Source organism: Ostrea edulis, chromosome 9 (assembly GCF_947568905.1).
Source record: "Ostrea edulis chromosome 9, xbOstEdul1.1, whole genome shotgun sequence".
Taxonomy (NCBI): Eukaryota; Metazoa; Mollusca; class Bivalvia; order Ostreida; family Ostreidae; genus Ostrea; species Ostrea edulis.
The window spans coordinates 15,864,624-15,885,754 of NC_079172.1; the positions used below are offsets into that span (position 1 = coordinate 15,864,624).

The 21,131-nt window shown below is 32.7% G+C and overlaps 1 protein-coding gene across 2 annotated transcripts in view; it reads right to left on the bottom strand.

Moving 5' to 3' along the window:
- Positions 1 to 21,115, bottom strand: part of LOC125658819 (probable E3 ubiquitin-protein ligase HECTD2) — a 43,123-nt gene extending 22,008 nt beyond the window's left edge. Inside the window, exons 1-7 of one of the 2 annotated variants that reach the window (XM_048890236.2) lie at positions 20,765 to 21,115; positions 15,581 to 15,975; positions 14,208 to 14,310; positions 6,655 to 6,744; positions 4,820 to 4,881; positions 2,857 to 2,880; positions 1,898 to 1,943 (exon numbers count right to left, since the gene is read on the bottom strand). In XM_048890236.2, the coding sequence (XP_048746193.2) occupies positions 1,898 to 1,943; positions 2,857 to 2,880; positions 4,820 to 4,881; positions 6,655 to 6,744; positions 14,208 to 14,310; positions 15,581 to 15,975; positions 20,765 to 20,977 (933 nt within the window). In that variant the 5' untranslated portion in view covers positions 20,978 to 21,115. The remainder of the gene's footprint in view (positions 1 to 1,897; positions 1,944 to 2,856; positions 2,881 to 4,819; positions 4,882 to 6,654; positions 6,745 to 14,207; positions 14,311 to 15,580; positions 15,976 to 20,764) is intronic. The other variant, XM_048890237.2, reaches the window with a different exon arrangement.
- Positions 21,116 to 21,131: the final 16 nt, after the last annotated feature.

Sequence of the window (21,131 nt, forward strand, 5' to 3'; positions counted from 1 at the left end):
ACAGTTTGATATGATTTAGTGTGGCTCTGCTACTCTTGTAAAGAATTTGTTTTAAATTCTTATTTCCTGTATATTCCCATATAAAACTTATCTCCTATTGTAGCCTCACCCTACCCTGCATTGCCCCCACCCCCTAAAATGAACAACCACTACTTTGTACTACTTTGAAGATACTTGTATATTAATATGACTATTTATGGCCTCGAGAAGAAATTTTTTAAAGATGTTTGCTTTTATATTCCCATATAAAACTCTGATCCCCCAATATGGCCCCTTCCTATCTGGGGGGGGGGGGGGGGGGGGGGGGGGGGCCACATTTTGAACAAATTGAATCTACACTATGTAGAAAAAAATCTATATATCCCCATGTAAAACTTAATCCCAATTAGGCCCCACCATACCCCCCAGGGGCCATGGTTTGATTGAAATTGTCCCAGTGGTGCTGGAGAAGATGAAAATGTGAAAAGTTGACAAGCAATGACAGACACTGGTAAGCCTTTGGCTCAGGTGAGCTAAACCCTCAGGAGAAATAAAGTTGCTATTAATGTGTGGATTTCTTTATACAAAATATAGTGGTCTACAACAGTTCATATGTTTTTAATGAACTGCTTAAGTAATTTCATACTTTTCATAAAACATAATTTGACTCAAACCAGCTCATATCATATATTAAATTAATAATTTTTTAAAGAGTAATTCTAAAATAAATGAGATCTATATGTCATCCCCAACTGCATTAATGCAAGAATATGTTTTAATCTACTGTTAACATTTTAATTAAAATGTTTCCAAATTGATCAACCCAGTACAACACATTTTTCATTTTAGTTTTTTTGGTCATGCAATAAACTTTAAGATGTTGTTGTGCAGAAGTGTACAGAGACAGCCATTAATCAATGAAGATGTTGTCGTGTAGAAGCTAGTGTGCAGAGACAGCCATTAACATTAATCAATGAAGATGTTGTCATGCAGTAGTGTGAAGAGACAGCCATTAATCAATGAAGATGTTGTCATGTAGTAGTGTGAAGAGACAGCCATTAATCAATGAAGATGTTGTCATGCAGAAGTGTACAGAGACAGCCATTAATCAATGAAGATGTTGTCGTGCAGTAGTGTTCAGAGACAGCCATTAATCAATGATGTTGTTGTGCAGTAGTGTTCAGAGACCGCCATTAATCAATGAAGATGTTGTTGTGCAGTAGTGTGCAGAGACCGCCATTAATCAATGAAATACACCAACAACTATTCAAATTTAATGGATGAATCATTTTGTACTGGGTGACTCTTTTGTACTGGTGACCCTTTTGTACTGGGTGACCCTCAATATACTGTGATTGCATCAATTTTCATTAGACTTTTCAAAAAAATCGATTTTGTTGACTGCAGACACCATTGGATGTCTACAGCTGATTATGTTTCATTACTCTAGGTATCCATGGAGAGAATAATTGACAATAATTAAGGGATTGTGGGTAATCGGTGACAGTACTTTTTTCATAAAATTTTATATGTTGATACAACATATAAAATTATATGAAAAAAGTACTCTCACATTCTCTGTATATATATGAACAAAATTGATTTATTTTGTTAATCATTTCATTTCATCTGTTTGTAAAAACATGAAAACAATGAAAATTTTAGTATACATTAACAAAAAAATAAAAATTAGGAAACCACAGAATAATCAATGTTTAATAATTAGTGATTATCATTTTCAAGTAATCGTAATCCTGGTTAGTACATCAAAGTTGCCCAGACTGTCCCCATCACGATAAATTCACTTCTACATATGTACATTCTCTAAATTTAATTGCAATTAGTGTTAGAGAATGTAGAAGTGAATTTATCGTGCTAATTGCAATTAAATTTCATTAACATTCCACAAACACAATACCTGCAAAAGTACTAAATATGCCCTCAGGTCATCCTTTGTATGAGGCCTGGAATACAAAAAATAGGATGTAAATTCAACAGAAACTACAATGTCATATAATTGTCATATAATCGTCTCTGAATGCAGTGTTTACTATAAGTTTCATCAAAAATGAAAAATTTTCATTTTAATATCTAATAAATTAATTATGTTGTCAAGCAGTTAGCTAACAAGAGGTCCATGGGCCATATTGCTCACCTGATCGAGTTACCTTGGCCCATATCTAAACATTTTCTCCATCTATTGCATGTAAAACTTTGATTCCCCTACTCTTGGGGGCCATGATTTTAACAAACTTGAATCTGCACTATGTCAGGAAGCTTTCATTTAAATTTTAGCTCTTCTGGCCCAGTGGTTCTTGAAAAGAAGATTTTTTAAATGACCCCCACCCATTTTTTGCAGTTTTGTGATTATATCCCTTTTGAAGGGGGCATGACCCTTCATTTGAACAGACTTGAAAGCCCTTCACCTATGAATGCTTTTTACCAAGTTTGGTTGAAATTGGCCCAGTGGTTCTAAAGAAGATGGAAATGTGAAAAGTTTACAACAGACAGAAAGATGGACGACGGACAACAGGTGATCAGGTGCTCTGGTGAGCTAATAATCCTTTGAATATATAATAACTAAAAAAAATTTCTTTAAAAACAATAAATAATCAAGATATTAAAGAGTGTAATTGCAAATGGGGGGCATGCATGATCAGCGATACCCAGCCAGAGAATATATATATATCAATATTCCAATCCGGGGATTTCATGGTGTCATCTTCCTAATACAATTGTAACCAAGTAACCACACAATCATGGATGTAAACATTATTCAGCTTCAGAGGTAATTCAAAACTAATGAAATATACAGGAATTATTGACCAGCTTATGATAATGCCGGGTCAATCAATCCTTGATCAAAGTATACCTTACCAGTGAATTCTGCTATCGTGGTCCCTTAGTAAGCATTAATGAATAAAGAACAAATCATCATATGCATTCAAAAAGTACATCTTCAATAAACATCTCAGTATCTGACACAAATTATTTCAATTTAATTGCTGTATTAACGAACTGAACACAAGGGACTAATATAGCTTGGATTAGCACTCATAAATAACATCTCAAACTCTGCTGCCAAAGTGAATCAATTACAATATCAATTTAACAACTGCAATATTTATAACGTCAAACATGATATTTCTGACATATTTTCTAAAGCTAGTTTTTTTTATTTCCTTGATATGGAGAGTTCTTGTATGATTTCCAGACAAGTTTAAATTTTATACAATATACTTTGTATATTCATGCATTGATTTTTCTCCCGTTCTTTGCTACAATAACGTAATATTGTACATATCATATACAACATTCTGTAATACAGTTGACTATATACATTTTTGTTTGTCACAACCAGGAACTAGCTATCAAACTAATGGCAACTCTAAAACAGACCTGGTAATACTACACCCCAAGTATTTTTTGCAAAAACAAGATAGGATATGCAAGTGAATTGTATTGAAATATGTCATGAAAGATTTATATATTATACATGTATGTCATTGAGAAATATATTGTTGCATGTGTCCTTAAAGGGGCATGTACACACAACTTTTCAATTGATTGAAATTGACAGTTTCTTGTTATAGAAATAAAGATCTTTCATAATTAAGTGGACTAAAAATATTCTTACAAAGGATATACTTTGTATTTAATGCACAAAATCTGGCTCCCAAAATCGTGTTTATCAACACGCTTGTCTGATATTGTCATGGCCAAAAAACCACGTGTGGAGGTGAGACTACCAAGATTTCTACAAAGTATGTCAAAAGCATTCAACATTCTGACATACATTAATGATAAATCAATTAGGAAGCAAGCACAGATATGAATTAATTAGAACAGAAATTTTTTGTTGTAAAAGCTTTTTTTGCTGAAATCGTCAGCTGATAGTTGAGTGATATGTGACATGTATACACATAAACTGGGTTAGCCTTAGAATCTGTATATTTCACACAATTCGCTATAAGCGTAATTCGCTATATGTTTATAGCGAATTCTTAATTCAAATATAACGAATTCGTTATAAAACCGATTTGTTCCATATGTATATCAGTTATATAAGAAAGCAGCAATTGATATATACTTGCGTTTGCATTGTCTCTAAGAGAAATTAAGCCTAGATATTTTCAAGATGAAATATTTTTATAAAAGATATGTACACACTGATTTATATATGATAATTTATCTTGATGGATTATTTAATCACACAAGCACATATGTCAAAAGAAAAATGTCAACAAAATTATGTGTAATACATAAAAACAGTCTATGTCTTTTTAAAATATCTGTCAATCGTTGACTGTTGTTTTTTCCCCCTTTCCTTTTTGTTAATAAATTTCTCAATAAACGTATGTGTAAGTATTATTTTGTGTTAACATCCTTTTTTGAAAAAATACAACAGAAATTTCGTAATAAGTGTATTGATTTTTACGTTCATTTTTAATTCAAGGGGAATAGAAATTTACTTTGTTATATCCGTAAATTCGCTATATCTGTGTTCATTATAGACGCAGATTTTTAAATAGAATATGTAGAGAATTTGCCGGAGAAATCTATTTCACTTCGCTATATCCGTAATTTTGCTATATTCGAGTTTTACTGTATCTGTGGATGGCATGCATCTAATTATCATAAAAAGATACAGGGTTACATCTGCACTAGCCTGTAGGTCAAATAACACTGACATTAAGACAATTAATGCACCATCTACTCATCAGTTTCTGCACAAAGAAACTAATCCAGTTTTACCAATACTGCAGTGTGTTATTGTATAAAACCTGACTACTTGTTACTTTGAACTGACTTTTATTGAGTTAGCTCACAGTATATTTACCTCTTGTCTTTAAGTAGACTGTTGATGACCGACTTTAGCACCACCTTCTGTATTTCTTGTGGCTGCAATACATTTAAATTTTATCTAATTTCATGCACAAATGTGATCACTAATAATTTTGCATCTGACTGAAATCAAAGTTCATTTACATGCTCCAAAATTCAGCTGTACACCATTACTTATTATGTTTGTTATCGACTTTCTACAGAAATTTGTCGGGTTGTTAAAGTCCAAGGAAAGCTATATAGGCTTCTATGAACTTTCAACAATCAAACCCAACAACTTTCTGTGCACAGCCAGGTACACAAACTTAAGAGGTTTTGGTTGTTTGTTGTTTGTTTGTTAAGGACTAGAAATATACAATTTATTCATTTGCTTCTGTATTAAAATCAGACAGTTCAGATGCTAATTTGCATGAAATAGTTACTAAATTAATTGATTGATTGTATATTGCTTAATGTCCCTCTCAATGATATATTTCACTCATATGGAAACATCAACAATACAAGTGAAGGGCTTCAAATTTCGGCCTATGCTCAGCGTTTACGGCCATTGAGCAGTAAAGGTTCTTTAACGTGCCACATCTACTGTGACACAGGACATCCGTTTTTAAGGTAATCTCTGAGGACCCGTGATATTCAAACATAATGTCGAGCGTTTGGTGATGGAACTGTCACTACCTGTCTTAACGACTTAGGTCTGTCGTGGCCAGGATTCGAAACCCAACCTTCTGCATGAAGGGTGAACGCTCCACCTCTAGACCACTGCGGCAGTATGAAATAGTTAAAAGGTCAGTGCATGTATAAGTTGATTGCAAATAGTTTCATGTATGCTGACATTAAGACCAACATCTCACAAATCCCATAAGCAACACAAAATAGATAGACTGTGCAAAGACGGACCCCTGGACACACCAGAGGTGTGATCAGGTACCTAGGAACCTATACTTCTTTTAAAGGTACATGTGCATATCCTATCACCATACCGACATGTACTTCAGAATATCCAGGATATAGAGTCAGTGGTTTTCACCAAATGTTAAGCATGTTTAAGTATGGTGATCAAGAATTCCAATTTTTAAAATTAGACTTGTGGTATTGCTATTTTCCACTTTGTGAATAATAATTGCTATCTACAAGGTACTGTGCAATGAATGAGCTACCTGGTATGTCTTTTAAAAAGTGCTAATTTAACAGATTACATACATTAAAGCAGACCATTAATTCTACAACCTTCATCTTCAAATTAATATCCCCAATGCAGTTACAATTACAGAATACTGATAAATTGAGTATGGATAATTCATAAGACACATACGTATAGTAGAAATGACACCTGAATTAGGGTCTTGTTATAGTACTGACAGGAACACTTTTCCAAAATACATGTACTATTCTGCTGAAATTTTGCATTGTATCCAAGAAAAACAATATACTCATGAAACGCTTTCTTTAGAATTTCATTTAAGGTTGCTATAATGTTGTGATTATTTTTATATTTTTCTAAAGAGAGAATTTGTAAAAACTTTCAATAAAATTCATGGCAATATGCTTTAATATGCATATTAAAAATTATAACTGGAGATTGTGTATACTTGGCACTCGGTGAAAATAACCCCTTTAACAGTACTATGTTGGTATATACATGTACACGTGTTTGAAATAGTGTTACAGAGCTCTACCATATGTTTGACAGTTCACAAGAGATATTTCATTATATTTTCATGTAATTAGTTGAATCTGATCATAGGCTGTGCCTCGGTTGACAATGGTTTCCTCAGGGTGGTAATTTTCAATGTAACCCTTATCTTCATGCACTATATAATATTCACTTACCAGTTTCTGAAGTACTTCAAACACAATGTGCACCAACTCAAACTTCAGGCCAGGCTCTTCAATTGTTTTATACTCCTTGCTAGGATCTCTCTGTGAATACCAGAATTGATAATAAAGATTCCAATTTGTGGTCAATCATTTTAAAGATAATTAAACTGGAGACTAAAGGTGTAACGTCTTGATTGCATTGATCACAAGCCTGTGTGATACATGTATCGTACCATTAGTAAATAATATGAATCATCACGATAAAGTTGTATGTTACGTACATTCATCATCGATCTGGAATGACTCCGAGTGTGGTATAAGTTTACTAGTAAGAGCTCAGTTTTTAACCTTTATTTTTATACATGCAGTTAATGAAATAGAAATTACAGTAGGACATCTTGCGATTATTATCTTGAAACTATAAATACTAAATGTACTGCCATAACAAAATGAACAGCAGAGAACTAAAAACTCTATAGTTACTATCAAAGACATGACAGCTCTATTGTGATACATGTCATATCTGACACATGATCATAATTATAGGAAATGAATAGGATGTCAACTACAAAGTTCACACCAACATACACTTATAATGAAGCGCATTAATTTAGCTTCACGAAAAGTACACCAGCGCAAAGTATTGCAGTTCATACCCTCATGTATTTTCAAAAAATAAAATAAAATATTTCTTAAATACTGGTAATTTACATTCTACTTTCATTTTTTTCAGAATTTCCATTAGCAACCATTATGTTAACATACTGTATTAATCAAGATTTCCCATGTGCATGCATTGTTCACAAGTGCATCACATTCATGCGGAAATGGCTATATCATTACATTTCAAAAGCAAAAATATATTGGAAATATACATAAATCATGATACTCCGGCTGATGGAGACATATGAATTTCTTGTGTGTAATTAATTTACCACTATTTATAATGATTACTATATCTATTTAATTTACCACTATTTAAAATGATTACTATCTATTTAATTTACCACTATATATTTATAATGATTACAAGTGCACTTTTACAGATATTGCCTTGAAGGTATGATTTAGAGCTTATAAAACATGTGCATTTATCAAAAGTTCTAAAGTCCATCAGCAAGCACTTCTTATTGATATCATCAAGAAATGAGAGTGTTAATTTTAACATTAAAAATTTAGGATATTTAGGCTTGGAATAACACCTTAATCCACACACCCCTCCCCCGGAACAAATCAATATTCAACTGCCTGCCATGTACATTATCTAATTCTAATATATGCATCAAACAATACATCTATGCTTCCATGGATTGCAGCTAGTATTCACCTTTAAGTTAACATTGAATGCTAGCATATTTGTACAGGTGAAATATTTTCATGCAACGTACTATATAACTACAAATTTGATCCAAATGAAATTTCTATGTAATATAATTATGTACACTATAACATGGACACCAAATAATCTAAATATAGCTCTTAAAAGTGACCTAAAACTAATTGCAACTTAATTAAAAAAGTGCACCGCCACGGCACATGATATGCCTGTCACATATTGTTAACAGTATAGATTGTACCCATTAAAACATTTTTTTTTATATCACCTTAATTAAATGTCACAGTGACCTTAAAGTAGGATGTGACACACCTTCTACCTAAGATGCATTAGTTGACCAATTTTGGTGATTCTATAGGTCTAATAGTTTTCAAGTTATGAGCCGGACAAGTTTTTGCCATATATGGCCATATCTTCTTAATGAAAAGTCACAGTGACCTGGTTTTAATGTGCGACACACCTTCTACCCAAGATGTATCTACAGACAAAGTTTGATGATTCTAGGCCTTGTAGTATTTAAGTTACGGGTCGGACACGAAAAAGCTAACAGACGGACGGACATGAACGCCATACCATAATACGGTATTAAGACGGGCGTATAAAAACCATATTCTTGTGTAATTTCAGAAAGCGTCACTATATAGGAAAAAATGATCTCATTTCAATGCAACAGAATTTAGTATATAAGAGGGAAGTAACTATATAAATACATGTCAATCAATTTACACAATCGATACTGATTAAATTTAAAAACTATTATGACTTAATTACTAGTAATCATACTGATGAATTTCAAATATCATGAAGTATTATAGTACTAGTTGACCTACATGTACATGTATTTATAGTGAGATATCTAAGAAAATTTCAAAATCATATATTTGGATTACCATAAATCTGGTTATTTTTGCTGTTGATTAATCTTTAGCGTTTTTGTAAGTCAGTTGGATTTGCAAAAATATTTTTCTCAAAAATAATCTTTCACACATTTTTTAATAAGTTTTTACATAAATTCGCAAAAATAAGAAATACAAACAAAAATAAATATATAGGCTTTTTACTCAAATTCGCAAAAATAAATAGACACAAAAATATCCAGATTTATGGTATATATCTTAATTTTAATTCAACTTTTAGATAACACTCATTTTAAAATTATCATCATGGAGACGGATAACCAATACAGACAATCTGATTAAAATAAGATCCTTAATCCGCTCCTTTTTCTTCATCTTTTTTCTTTCTTGTCGCTACATGAGTAGCGACAAGATGAAGAAAGAGGAGCGGATCGAGGATCTGATTTTAATCATATTGCCAATACAGCTAGTTTACAAATGGTGAGTTGGGAGATGAGTACTAAAAACAAATGTAAATCTGTGCCTCTATTTATATCTTATAGATATTATCATACAACTGGTTCTCACCAAGAAATATATGTATTACTAAAATTCATGTAATTTTCATTTACAATATTAATGTGAAATTTCTAATGTTTTGATAAGTATAAATATAGGCCTAGTCAAAAATTTAATAATGTTGAAATTTCATTACTGATGAAGACAATAGTGGCACTTTCACAAAAAAATTACATCTGAAATCAAATTTAGAAATTAGATCTGTAAAACTGATCTACCGGGGTAAGGTAATCAAAACTTATCTATCATCTATGTTTTAACTTTGTGATGTGTATTTAAATGAAAAACTAAAGAAAATTTTCATCTTAGTCTTAAATATTTTATGAAAAGCCTCATCACAGCCCAAGGCATTTCTCAATAATTACACAATAAATCAAATTAAATACCTACAATTCATTGAAAACCAATACGCAAAAAGTCATACAGTCTGGATAATCTGAAATTCAGGGGAGTTAGTCTAGCTGATTATTTTCAATATCTGAAGTTCGATCAAAAGAAATAAAATTGATCTAGCCTTTCGCCCATGCATTTCTGAAAAATATCTTTTTGATTTAAATGATCCCAATGATTATGAAAACCATGCCAGCCTGAACCAAAGTACCACCAATTTATTATTAAAAAAAACATTGTACACAATGAAGTGAAAGTAAATTGAGTTCAAATCGCTGGTACATATCATACAAGTATGCTGAGCCAAAGTACTGAACAGCTAGTACTGGGATTGTGCAACAGCACTTCCATAATGGGGATACATTTCCTGTCACCTTGTTCAAGCCAACATCAATCAGCAATCAGCGAACAAAAGCCCTCTAGAATGAATTGTTGTCATAAACACATCGAGTGCAAATGAGTTGCAGGTAATGATCTGGTATCGAGACACATATCTTAGCACCTAGCTGCATAAGTACAGATTCACAGATCATGATGGCAGATTGGATTGTGGAGTACTTCAATATATTTGTTATGAAAATAACTCACTACAGTGTATAAGCACAGCAGACTGTTAATTTCCTTTAAATTGAGTGAGAAATATTTCTGTCAGTATATTGAGTTACGTCATGTTAACCAACCTTTTAATGCAAAGAAAAGGAAAAAATGTTGTTTGGAAATTATTATTTCAAAACAAGCAATATTTCAAAATATCTCCATTTTCAATGTTTTTGCCTTCGATATCTTTGCCAACTGTAATTATAGTCCTGTCCTCAGGAATGTGATGAAGTATGATCTGTGAGCTGTGATGTGTGTATATATTAATCTTAATAAACATTATACATCTGTTTTAACGTCACTGGAAGTCTGACAGAAATGAAATTATAAGTAGAATGTAAATATAAAATGTAAATTTCAGTTCTGAAAATACATGAGGGCATGAACTGTGAATTTAGCTTTACACAGGCCAGCATACTTTCATGAAGTGTTAACAAGTATGCCAGCGTGAAGCATTGCAGTTCATGCCCTCAAGTACATGTATATATAGTTTCAAAAATGAAATTTATTTCTTAAATATCTATATTTCCAATATTTTTGCCTTTGATATCTTCACCATTTCCTCATGAATGTGAACAATGTGCATATGAATCTTGACAAATATAGTACCCCTGGGAATTCTAACAGAAATGAAAGCAAAAAAAATTAAATTTTTCAAAATGTATGAGCTAGGTATAATGAGCAGCATATGTTTCACATCAGCATACTCTTCAATACTAATAATGCATTATTGCAATTCACCTCTGAATTAGAACGCTTTACCCGATATAGTATTGCGTTGTGTGACGACACAATTGAATGAGACGATTGAACAGTTTGATTGACATGTTTGATGTAATACAACAAGAGTTTTCATTGGCCGATTACAGCCCGCCCACTTTCTCGAGCGAATTCAGGTGGACGGACTAGAAAATTACTAGCTGGAAAACTGTAGCTCTCTGAAAAAATATTATGACGGAACAGAGAGCTACAGATCCACCTCTTATAAAAACCTTCGATTTACAGGTCACAAAAAGCTGCGAACGGTTGAGGCCTGATATTGGTGTATTCTTGTGTTGCTGTCTCATAAATTCAATATTTAAAAAATCTTAACATATTTTCCTACCATACTTGTGTCCAAACATGCCTTCAAATATTCATTAAAGCCACACACGACCCGAAAACTCACAGCTTCAAATGATTTCGTTTGTTGACGTAGCCATATTAGGTAACCGGTCAATTCGAACTCTGTTGCTATTGGTATCTATTCATAAAATTGGTTGTAAGTTAACACGAATAATTAAAACATATAGTTTTTGTAAAGGTAAAATTAGCTCTTGATTAACGAAAATGCTACATAAGCCCTTTAGATGGAGACCGGCCGGCGTGGCCGCCCAGACTAATGAAAGCCGCATTGCCGTGAGTTTAGCTATTTGAATAATTATCATTTAATGGAACTGGGATGATATATTTATTCAAAATATTTGTGGGGTACTAGTACACATCTAGACGCTTTTGGGCCAGTATGGAAATGAACCAGAAATCGAATTGACTGGCTACCTAACATGGCTACGTCAACGAAATCAAAAGCTGTGAGTGTTTGGGTCGTATGGGGCTTTAATATTTGAAGGTATGTTTGGACACAAGTATAGTAGGAAAATATGTTAGGAATTTTTTGATATTAAATTTATGAGACAACATTCACAACAACACAAGAATACAACTTTTTCTCTTTCTTCCTTTGAAGTTTGTTTCCATCTGGCCGTCATGTTTTCAAATGCTGACTACTCCCGTATAAGGGAATTTGGGCGGACTTATACATATGGACCAATGAGAGTTTCTGTTGCATTTCGCAATTGTATTACAAACAGATTCAATTGTGTCGTCACACAACGCAATACTATATCGGCCAAAGCGTTCTAATTCAAAGGTGAATTGCGATAACACTTCATGAAGTATTCTAGCTGGCGTATGAATTAATTATGCTGGCATAAAGTGTCAGTTCATGTCTTTGTGTATTTTATTTATTTTTTTAAAAAGAATAACCATTCTCAATATAATTGGAGTAAGCTTTATACATACCATATCTTTACTTCAATTGTATCTTATTTAAAACAGTTATTTTTGTACTGAATAGATGCAGACTGAGTGAAAAGTATACATTTATTGATTTACAACTCCGACATTTATCATCATTGAACCTTTTTGTGTAGATCGAATTCTCAGAGGATATGAAGTTCAATATTTACCACGGTGTCCTATCCTATCATTAAAATGTCTACACTGGCAAAATATTTGCAAATATCAGCTAGATGATATTAACTTTACAAAGTTCAAACAAAAGTTAATACTGCTAGTGCTTTTCTGTGCTCCACTGAGCACTGTATCCTATATATTGTATGTTTGTTATGTATTGAAAATCAATCGACTTCTTTATTCAGCTAAAACCTGAAGTATGTTCATTAGGCAATATTTGTTAAGTGAAATTTGTTTTTAATATTTTGGATCAATATGTTGGTCTTTCTTTTTCATTGAAAAAAAGTTCTTTCTATTTTCATCTGCAATGTAACTATCATAATTCTATAGATGTTTTAGTGCTATCTGACATAGCAACTTTATATATTCAATATTACTGTTATAAACATATAATAAAACTGCATGCTTTTGACCTTCAAGAATGGTACATGTTAGTACATGTAATATGCAATACATAAGTTTACAAGTATGTAATGTGCTGTTTATATCACTTGCTTTCATTTGGTAGATTTTTATGGGGCTGTCAAAAATCTGAAAAAAAATCTTATATTTTTGAGCTAATTCTTAACAATTGGAAATTCCGATCATGTGAAATATCAAAATCCTTAAAGATCCTGGGAAAAGCAAGATTTTTTGGACTTGGGTGAAAGAAATATGTAATAATTAAAGGAAAAGGTACCAGGCACATAAATTATAACAGCGTATCACTAAATTAAACGCTAGTTTTATTTTAAAGCACGTACTTCATCATGGAGAATAGTTTTTTTAACTATGAGGTTTTTCTACATTTATTACAGATTATTCTATTATATGACAGTAATTCTATTTAATGAACTTTGTATTAAATCCTGCTTAGGAAATGCAATAACTAGATTTCCTATGATGAAAGAATATAAAGGTAAAATCGATCAAAAGAGCACAATAAATGGATGTGGGGGAAAACCCCCATCATGGGTATGCTCTTTCTGCCTATCTAATCAGTTTTTGAACTGAAGTTTAAATGAGGATTTTGATAATTTTGAATTTTCTCAAAGCTCTTGAATGTATGCACTAAGCTGTGGTTAACATGTGAGAAAAATAATTCTTCATTATTTACTCGTGTGGGATAGGGAAATTCCACCTCTGAAACAAGAGTCGATGTACAGGACTCCGCAAAGATTCGATCGTCCTAAACTGCAAATCTTGTCCCCTCGGTGGAATTTCCCTGTCCCATACTCGTACTAATGAAGGATTCTATCAAGTCTGATCAATATTTCTATTTCAATAGTAAGTGTTACATAAAAGAAAGTTACATCACAATTACATTGTAAAGGTAATATCAATCTACTTAAAATTAGATTCTATGATCCGCTCATCTACTATCGCTACACTATGTAGCAGTAGTAGATGAGTGGATCATAGATCGCGAATCTAATTTTAATTACCAGTAGATTGAGGTAATATCAGCTTTATGAGAGAGCTGCCACACAGCTTAATACCACTGTACTGCATTTTAAGTAGCAAAGTACACTGACTTTCAAATCATAACCATCCTCAATTTGAACTGGGAATCCCATTAGCTGTTACAGAATTCACACAAAATGGAGCCTTACCTTGAATGTTGCATTAATTTCCAGGAAGGACTCAAAAGTAGTCGCATAAAAATCTTGGACTACTTTCCAATTCCCACATTCTTTGGCCAAAAGAACATCTTCCCTAGAAATGTTTTAAACATGTGAGTGTTTGGATACAGCACACCTCCGACACAATCACTGCAACTAATTCTAATACTGTGTTATACAGAAGATTCAGTCATATAGCCAAGAGACTATCTCAAGGTTTGAAAAGTACTCTCTTGAAAACAATTAATTTATAAGTATGTACATTTAACTTAATGTATTTATATTGAATATGACATAGGTTATTAAAACTTAATGAGAATTTAATTATCCTTCAACCTTCATATTGACTCACAAAAAAATTATTTGTGTGTGAACTTTTGATACTCTCGTGTCAATTAAGGCCAACTTTTTCAGAAAATAAAGCTTTCAGAAATAAAACTCTATTTACAGTAATTATAATTATGATTTACTATCAAATTGATAGAAACCTTTCAATTTTGTATGAAACAGGTATCATTTTAAAAACTCCAATAATTTCCAGAGCTTCTGGAAGACTTTAGCAGTCTCCAGACAACTGGAATGACAAGAAACCCCAATCTCTAGCAGTCTCCAGACAACTGGAATGACAAAAAAAACAAAAACAATCTCCAATTCTTGGCTACAGCTAGGTCTCAAATATTTGTATATAAGGAACCCAAACATCCCATCAGTCTAATTGAAATTAGATGTTAGATCCACTTGCATAGTAATCTACTTATTATAATAAGCATGCAGATCAAAGGATTTTATCATTAATAGATTGTAGCACTCCATCATGTTGGATCCATTTAACAACTAAATTATTCTGTCTATTAAAGTGATGAGATATGTTTATATCACATCATTCAAAATCTCAGACAATTCTGTTCAATAATAATAATGATAAAATTTATAAAATGCCTTATATAAAACAAATTACTCTAAGGCAATTTACAGGGGTAAGAAGAGGAATAAAACCATAAAACACAATTTTAAAAATGAAATTTCATGACAGTATGGCATAAAATCTTATATCTGTGAAATTCCCAAAATAAAACACGTACTATATAACCATGAAGATCAATTATAGCTAAAAAATCTTAATATAATTTTTTAAAATTAAATTAATATATATATATATATATATATATATATATATATATATATATATATATCCAAATTGTGTTTTTAAAATGAAAAGCGCTTGCGTTAAATTTTTAACTTTGTGTACTGTTTATTCTATTTCTTTTAATATATATATATATATATATATATATATATTTAATAATACCCTGTAAATTACGAGTTTGATAGTGTAAACTCATCACAATACACATTTATCTTACTTGAGTTGTTCTGCAGTCTTGGTCCGGACTGGATACACCAGCTTGTTATTGTTGGTACTAGCAGTGATCTGACTGATGTGCGTGTCCCCTTGTTGGGCCCATGTATTGACCCGCTGATTATCTCCCTTCCCGGCAGACTTTTCTTTGTCCGCTGCTCTAGGACTGAGTGGGCCATTCACATTGTATGATGGAGTCTGTTTTCCACTGGGAGTCTGAGAGTGGTTAATGGGAGGTAACTCTGTATTTGAACCCTTTGAGCTAGACTCAGACAGGTGGCTTGATGTTTGTGAATCAGAACGAGGTTGTGATGCCGCTGGCTTTACTTTGCGACTAGGACCCAAATTCTGGAAAAAGTTGGCAATGGAACTCAGAGTTCCTCCTGATTTATCTTTATCCTGAAAAATTACAAAAGTTTTGGTTATATCATCAATTTGTCAGAAAGGACCTCGCAATGAATATATATAATTATCCATCACATGCTACCACTAAACTACTGTGTATCTGGTTGAGTAGTTAAATCGGCGTGGTTGGTACATTCATCCTCCATTTTTTTCTGGACTCAAAGATATTGTGTGCAATTATTAAGAAAGTGCTTAAAAATATCTAATTAATATTACAAAAATCTAAGTCCCATAACTTTGTAATGACAAACCTGATCAATCTGAAAATCAAAAGGGGGCTTCCTCTTTCTAATTTGAGTATAATTACCTAAAAATTTTATGAAAATCTTTTGATTATTCTCAATTTATTGCATACTATAAAAAGTGCTATTATATTAATGTTAAAAAATTCCAAGCCTAAATATAATTTGAAAATCATAATGGGTCTTCCTCTGCCTAATCTAATTTAGTATTTTTATGCACAAATTAAATTTATGCAAAATCTCCTCAAGGAAACTTAAAGTTAATTATTGCGTGACATAGATACATGTGTAGCACTTACAGACCGGACAGGCAGATGAACAGACAGAATGATTACTATAGAGTACCCACCACATGACAGGGCCCTAATGATTCTTTAAAAGATAGAAACTTTGAATGTCACATACATATAATACTATATGTACTCATTTTGTGGTTTTGACCTTAACTTTGACCTTGGTTTGGCATATTTTACTCATCTTGCTAAATCTCAAAGGTAAAAGACATTAATATTAGTTCATGCTGATTTATCTATACAATGACAACTATATCCATGCATGCATCCCGTGGCCTGCCTGTCTAGCCAACAGATGGATAGGGTGTAATTAGATCTTACATGTATGTCATACCCCTGCCCCCTTTTTATCTAATTATGAGAAAATAAAATATAGAACCTATAATGGATCCAAAATATGTGATTTTCCTGCTGATTACATTAAAGTTATTCTGCATTCTACTAAGTTTCTATTTTCTGTAAGTTTTTGAGATGACCACTTGTGACATACCAATATTATAGTATCATTGGTTCTATAATTGTATTTTTTCATTGGATCGGGGGGGGGGGGGGGGGGGGGGGGGGGCATGATATCTACAAGTATATATGTATACAAGCTATCCCGTTGACTTCAGGTGCCTGTGGTCCAGCCTACATAAATTTGAGAGCTTATAACTGTGTTATTAAACTGTAATATAGTTCACCCAGCCCTTTATATAATGATTGCAATGTACTTAAACTGTAATATCAAGAAACTTTACAATTTACAAAAAAAAACCCTTTCTAATTATGTGAAATAAATCAGATAAATGTGAGTTGCACATTTCATGAAGAGCTAAAGGTATACTGTCTACATGCAGAATCTAATCCAACATTATTGGAAACTCAATTAATAATTCATCCAGTTTCTAAGACTCTTCAGACCGACATAAATGTCAGACAACAATGAAGTATTGATCATGTAACAATGAGAAATTTATCATTTTGTATGGTAACTAGTACATATATGGTTTTATTTGACAAGAAATTATATTGAACACTGGTGACATCATCAACTATGATAACTAATGTTTATATTTATTTAAATAGGCATTCTAAATATCAGTGGGTCTTATTTACTTTTGGGAGGAGAGTATATATCAAGAGCAATAAGGACCAAACTTCATTTAATTCTAAATTCATATAATTATAATCAATAGATAGTACTAAAGTAGCTTAAAACTACACTTCATGCATGAATTATCATTTTGTTTAAATATCTACACAAAAATGACCAACCAGTTTTTGAAAAGGATGTTCTCTTAAAATTCACTTATTACTTTTAATTTATAAAACAAATTCATTGTTTAAGACAATTAACTTTCCTTTTAATCACTGTCATGATTTGAGTATGTGGCCTAGCTTGTTTGTTTATTTATTTATTTATCTTTTTTTTTGGTCTCAAATGGCTGAATATGCATTAAATGATATACATACAATATTAAAGTTAATTCAGTTTCCATACTCATGCAGGTTGTATATATCTGGGTGTAGCGGATTGTCAGAAAAAAGCAGGTTGAATGTGGAATCAAACTTAACCAATATTTGGGACATTTCCATGTGATCAGATATCTTATCAAAATTAGCCGTTGTCCAACCAATCAGCCTAATTTTTTCCTTGTATAACTATAAACAAAATCTCTTTTGCCTCAGTATGTTTTTTTTTTTGGTGGGTTTTTTTTTTTTGCGTGACCAAAAACGGTTCATTATACATTTATTGCATGATAGTGAGGGAGATATGAAGATCTATTAATTCACTCAAGAAAAATCATATTCCCCGAGGGAAATATGATTTTTCTTGGGTGAATAAATCTTCATATCTCCCGAACATTCATGCAATAAATTGTTTATCATACCGAAACAAAGCAAGACTACAAAAATGCATTTGAAATTAGAGTCCGCTCATCTATACATTGTATGTAGCTGAGATCGCCCTAACAGTAACACCGCGCCCTCAACGTATTAGAAGGTACAAACATCGAAATATAGTGATATGATAACCAGGTTTTGTATTTCCATTCTCCTTGAATGCTGCATGCTACTTGCTTGTTTTTGTATCAACCAAAATCAGGCGATTTTAAAACTGTATCAGAGACCCGCATATTTTGTGCCTTATGAACTATGAAAGTAGAATGACTCGGACTTATTGTGACGTCATAATACACTTCATCTACTTTGACGTTAAATTTATGGAAAATGCACGAAGCTGCGCAATGGGCGAAATATGATAGGGAGATATGATGTTTGAGAGGGAGATATGAAGTTTTGTCATCCCTGGCATGTGACTGTCTAGACCAATCAGATTACACGTTGCATAGAATTCTCATACTGAGGTATAATACTATAAATTTTTAAATTGCAATCCGGTTTTATCTAAATAAATAAAAAATTTATTTTAAAGAAAAGTGCAGTTGTATTATATGCCAGCTGTCTGATGCAGTACTGTGATGTTAGACAGCAGGATATCAGGCTGCCATTAATTAATGGCTGAAACTGGATAACTATCATCATTAAAGTATAGAAACATCCAAAGGGTCCATAGTTATATCATTTAACATGTTTAAGCCATGTTCACCTCAAAGGCTCATTGCCAGGGGTACCTCATCCAAGACATGACCATACTCCAGCTCATCAGCAGTCATTCTTTCCTAAGATACCATCAGGCTCTATAACAACATCCCAGCACTACAGATATCCAGGCATCTACCATCAATGCCTTTCAGGGCAGATTTATCCTTATTACCAGTGAATACTAGCCCGAGGAAGACAGTTTTTAAATATTTAACTTACAGTAGATATATTGTCATATCTGGCTTTTAATGGAAGCTATTTCCCATCAGGCTTAATAGAATCCTTCATTAGTACGAGTGTGGGATAGGGAAATTCCACTGAGGGGAAAAGATTCGCAGTCATGTAAGGATGAGTCTTTGCCGAGTCCTAGACAGCGAATCTTGTTCCAGAGGTGGAATTTCCCTATCCCACACGAGTAAATAATGAAGGATTATTTTTCTCACAGTTTAGTGCATAAATTTAGGAGCTTTGAGAAAATTCTAAATTATCAAAATCTTCATTTGAAATTCGATGCAAAAACTAATCATGCTAATTAGATAGGCAGAAAGAGCATACCTACCCGAAAATGGTTTACACTGTAAGTGTAAACTAAAAAAATCCAAGGTTGATTAGGTTGTCCACCAGAGAGCTATACTTCATTAAAATTTAAAGATAACAATGCAAAATATCTTTACTACACCATGTAACGTAAATCTTCACTGTGTAACGTAAATCATAGATTCAAAATATATGACGTCACAATCAAATGACGTCGTAGCAGTGTGAGACAGAAAAATCTCACATGGGTAAAGTCGATCTCACACTGATGATAATATACCGTCCAACACTGTGATGTGCCAAATGTGATTTGCAGTTGAATGTAAGAAGACCTTGGTAAACCTAGAAACTAGTTGCAGTTTTCCCCCTTTATGTTTTTAAGTGTGAGACTTAATAGCTGGCATTACCTATGTAAGACTGCAGCCCCATGTAAGACAGCCATGAGATTTTTCTGTCTTAATTACATTGCTATATGATGTCACTGATGATGTCATATCTTTTATGATTTACGTTACATGAATGCACAAATAAAATATATTTTGTATTGTTTTCTTCAAATTCTGATTTGATAAATATAGCTTTCTGAGGGACAGCCTTTGGTGGTTTTTTTTTTTTAGTTTACACAGGAACATCATTAACCATTTTCTGGTATGCAGACTTTCTGACAGTCAAATTAGCTTTTGTATTATTTAGTTCAAATGAGTATTACAATAATTTTAAATCTTCTCAAAGCTCCTGAATCAAATAAAATCCTTCATTTATATATTTACTCATGAGGGATAGGAAAATTCCTCTTTGGGACAAAATTCGCTGTCCAGGACTAAGAAAAGACCCATGCTTGACTGCAAATTATGTTCCCTTGATGGAATTTCCCAATCCCACACTCGTACTAATGAAGGATTCTATTAATTCTTTGTGTGTGTATATCATGTATGTTCTCAACACTTCAACTTTTCTTTAAAAGTATTCCTTGAAATTATATCATGGCAATCCGTTTGCCAATACTGACTCTCTCACACAATAAATCGAGAAGACGTCAACTTATATATATATATATATATATATATATATATATATATTATATTTATAATTAAAGCACGTTAATTATAGAAGAAAAATCACCTCATCTCTGTCCTTAATTTCATTTGATGTTCGTTTCTCTCTGTTTACCCGTCGGATCTGCCTAAGTTCATCCACCGCCGAGTCACGGTCATAAAAATTTCCACATTTTGGACAAATGATTCTCCTACTCCCTCTGTTTTGAGGGACAGAGTGGTCACAGGTTGGACAAGTTACCAAAACTACGCTGGGTTCCCTAGAATCAGTAGTCGCCATAAGAAACCATAAAGCTAGGTAATCACAATCGATGCTGACATTTTGTTCTACCCACTGCCTGAATCAACACCTGCATAAGTATTGATTTGATGGGTAATGTGTGAACTGTTCATCTGTTCGAAGTTGGTTTACATTGGAGATTGTTAGAAAATCA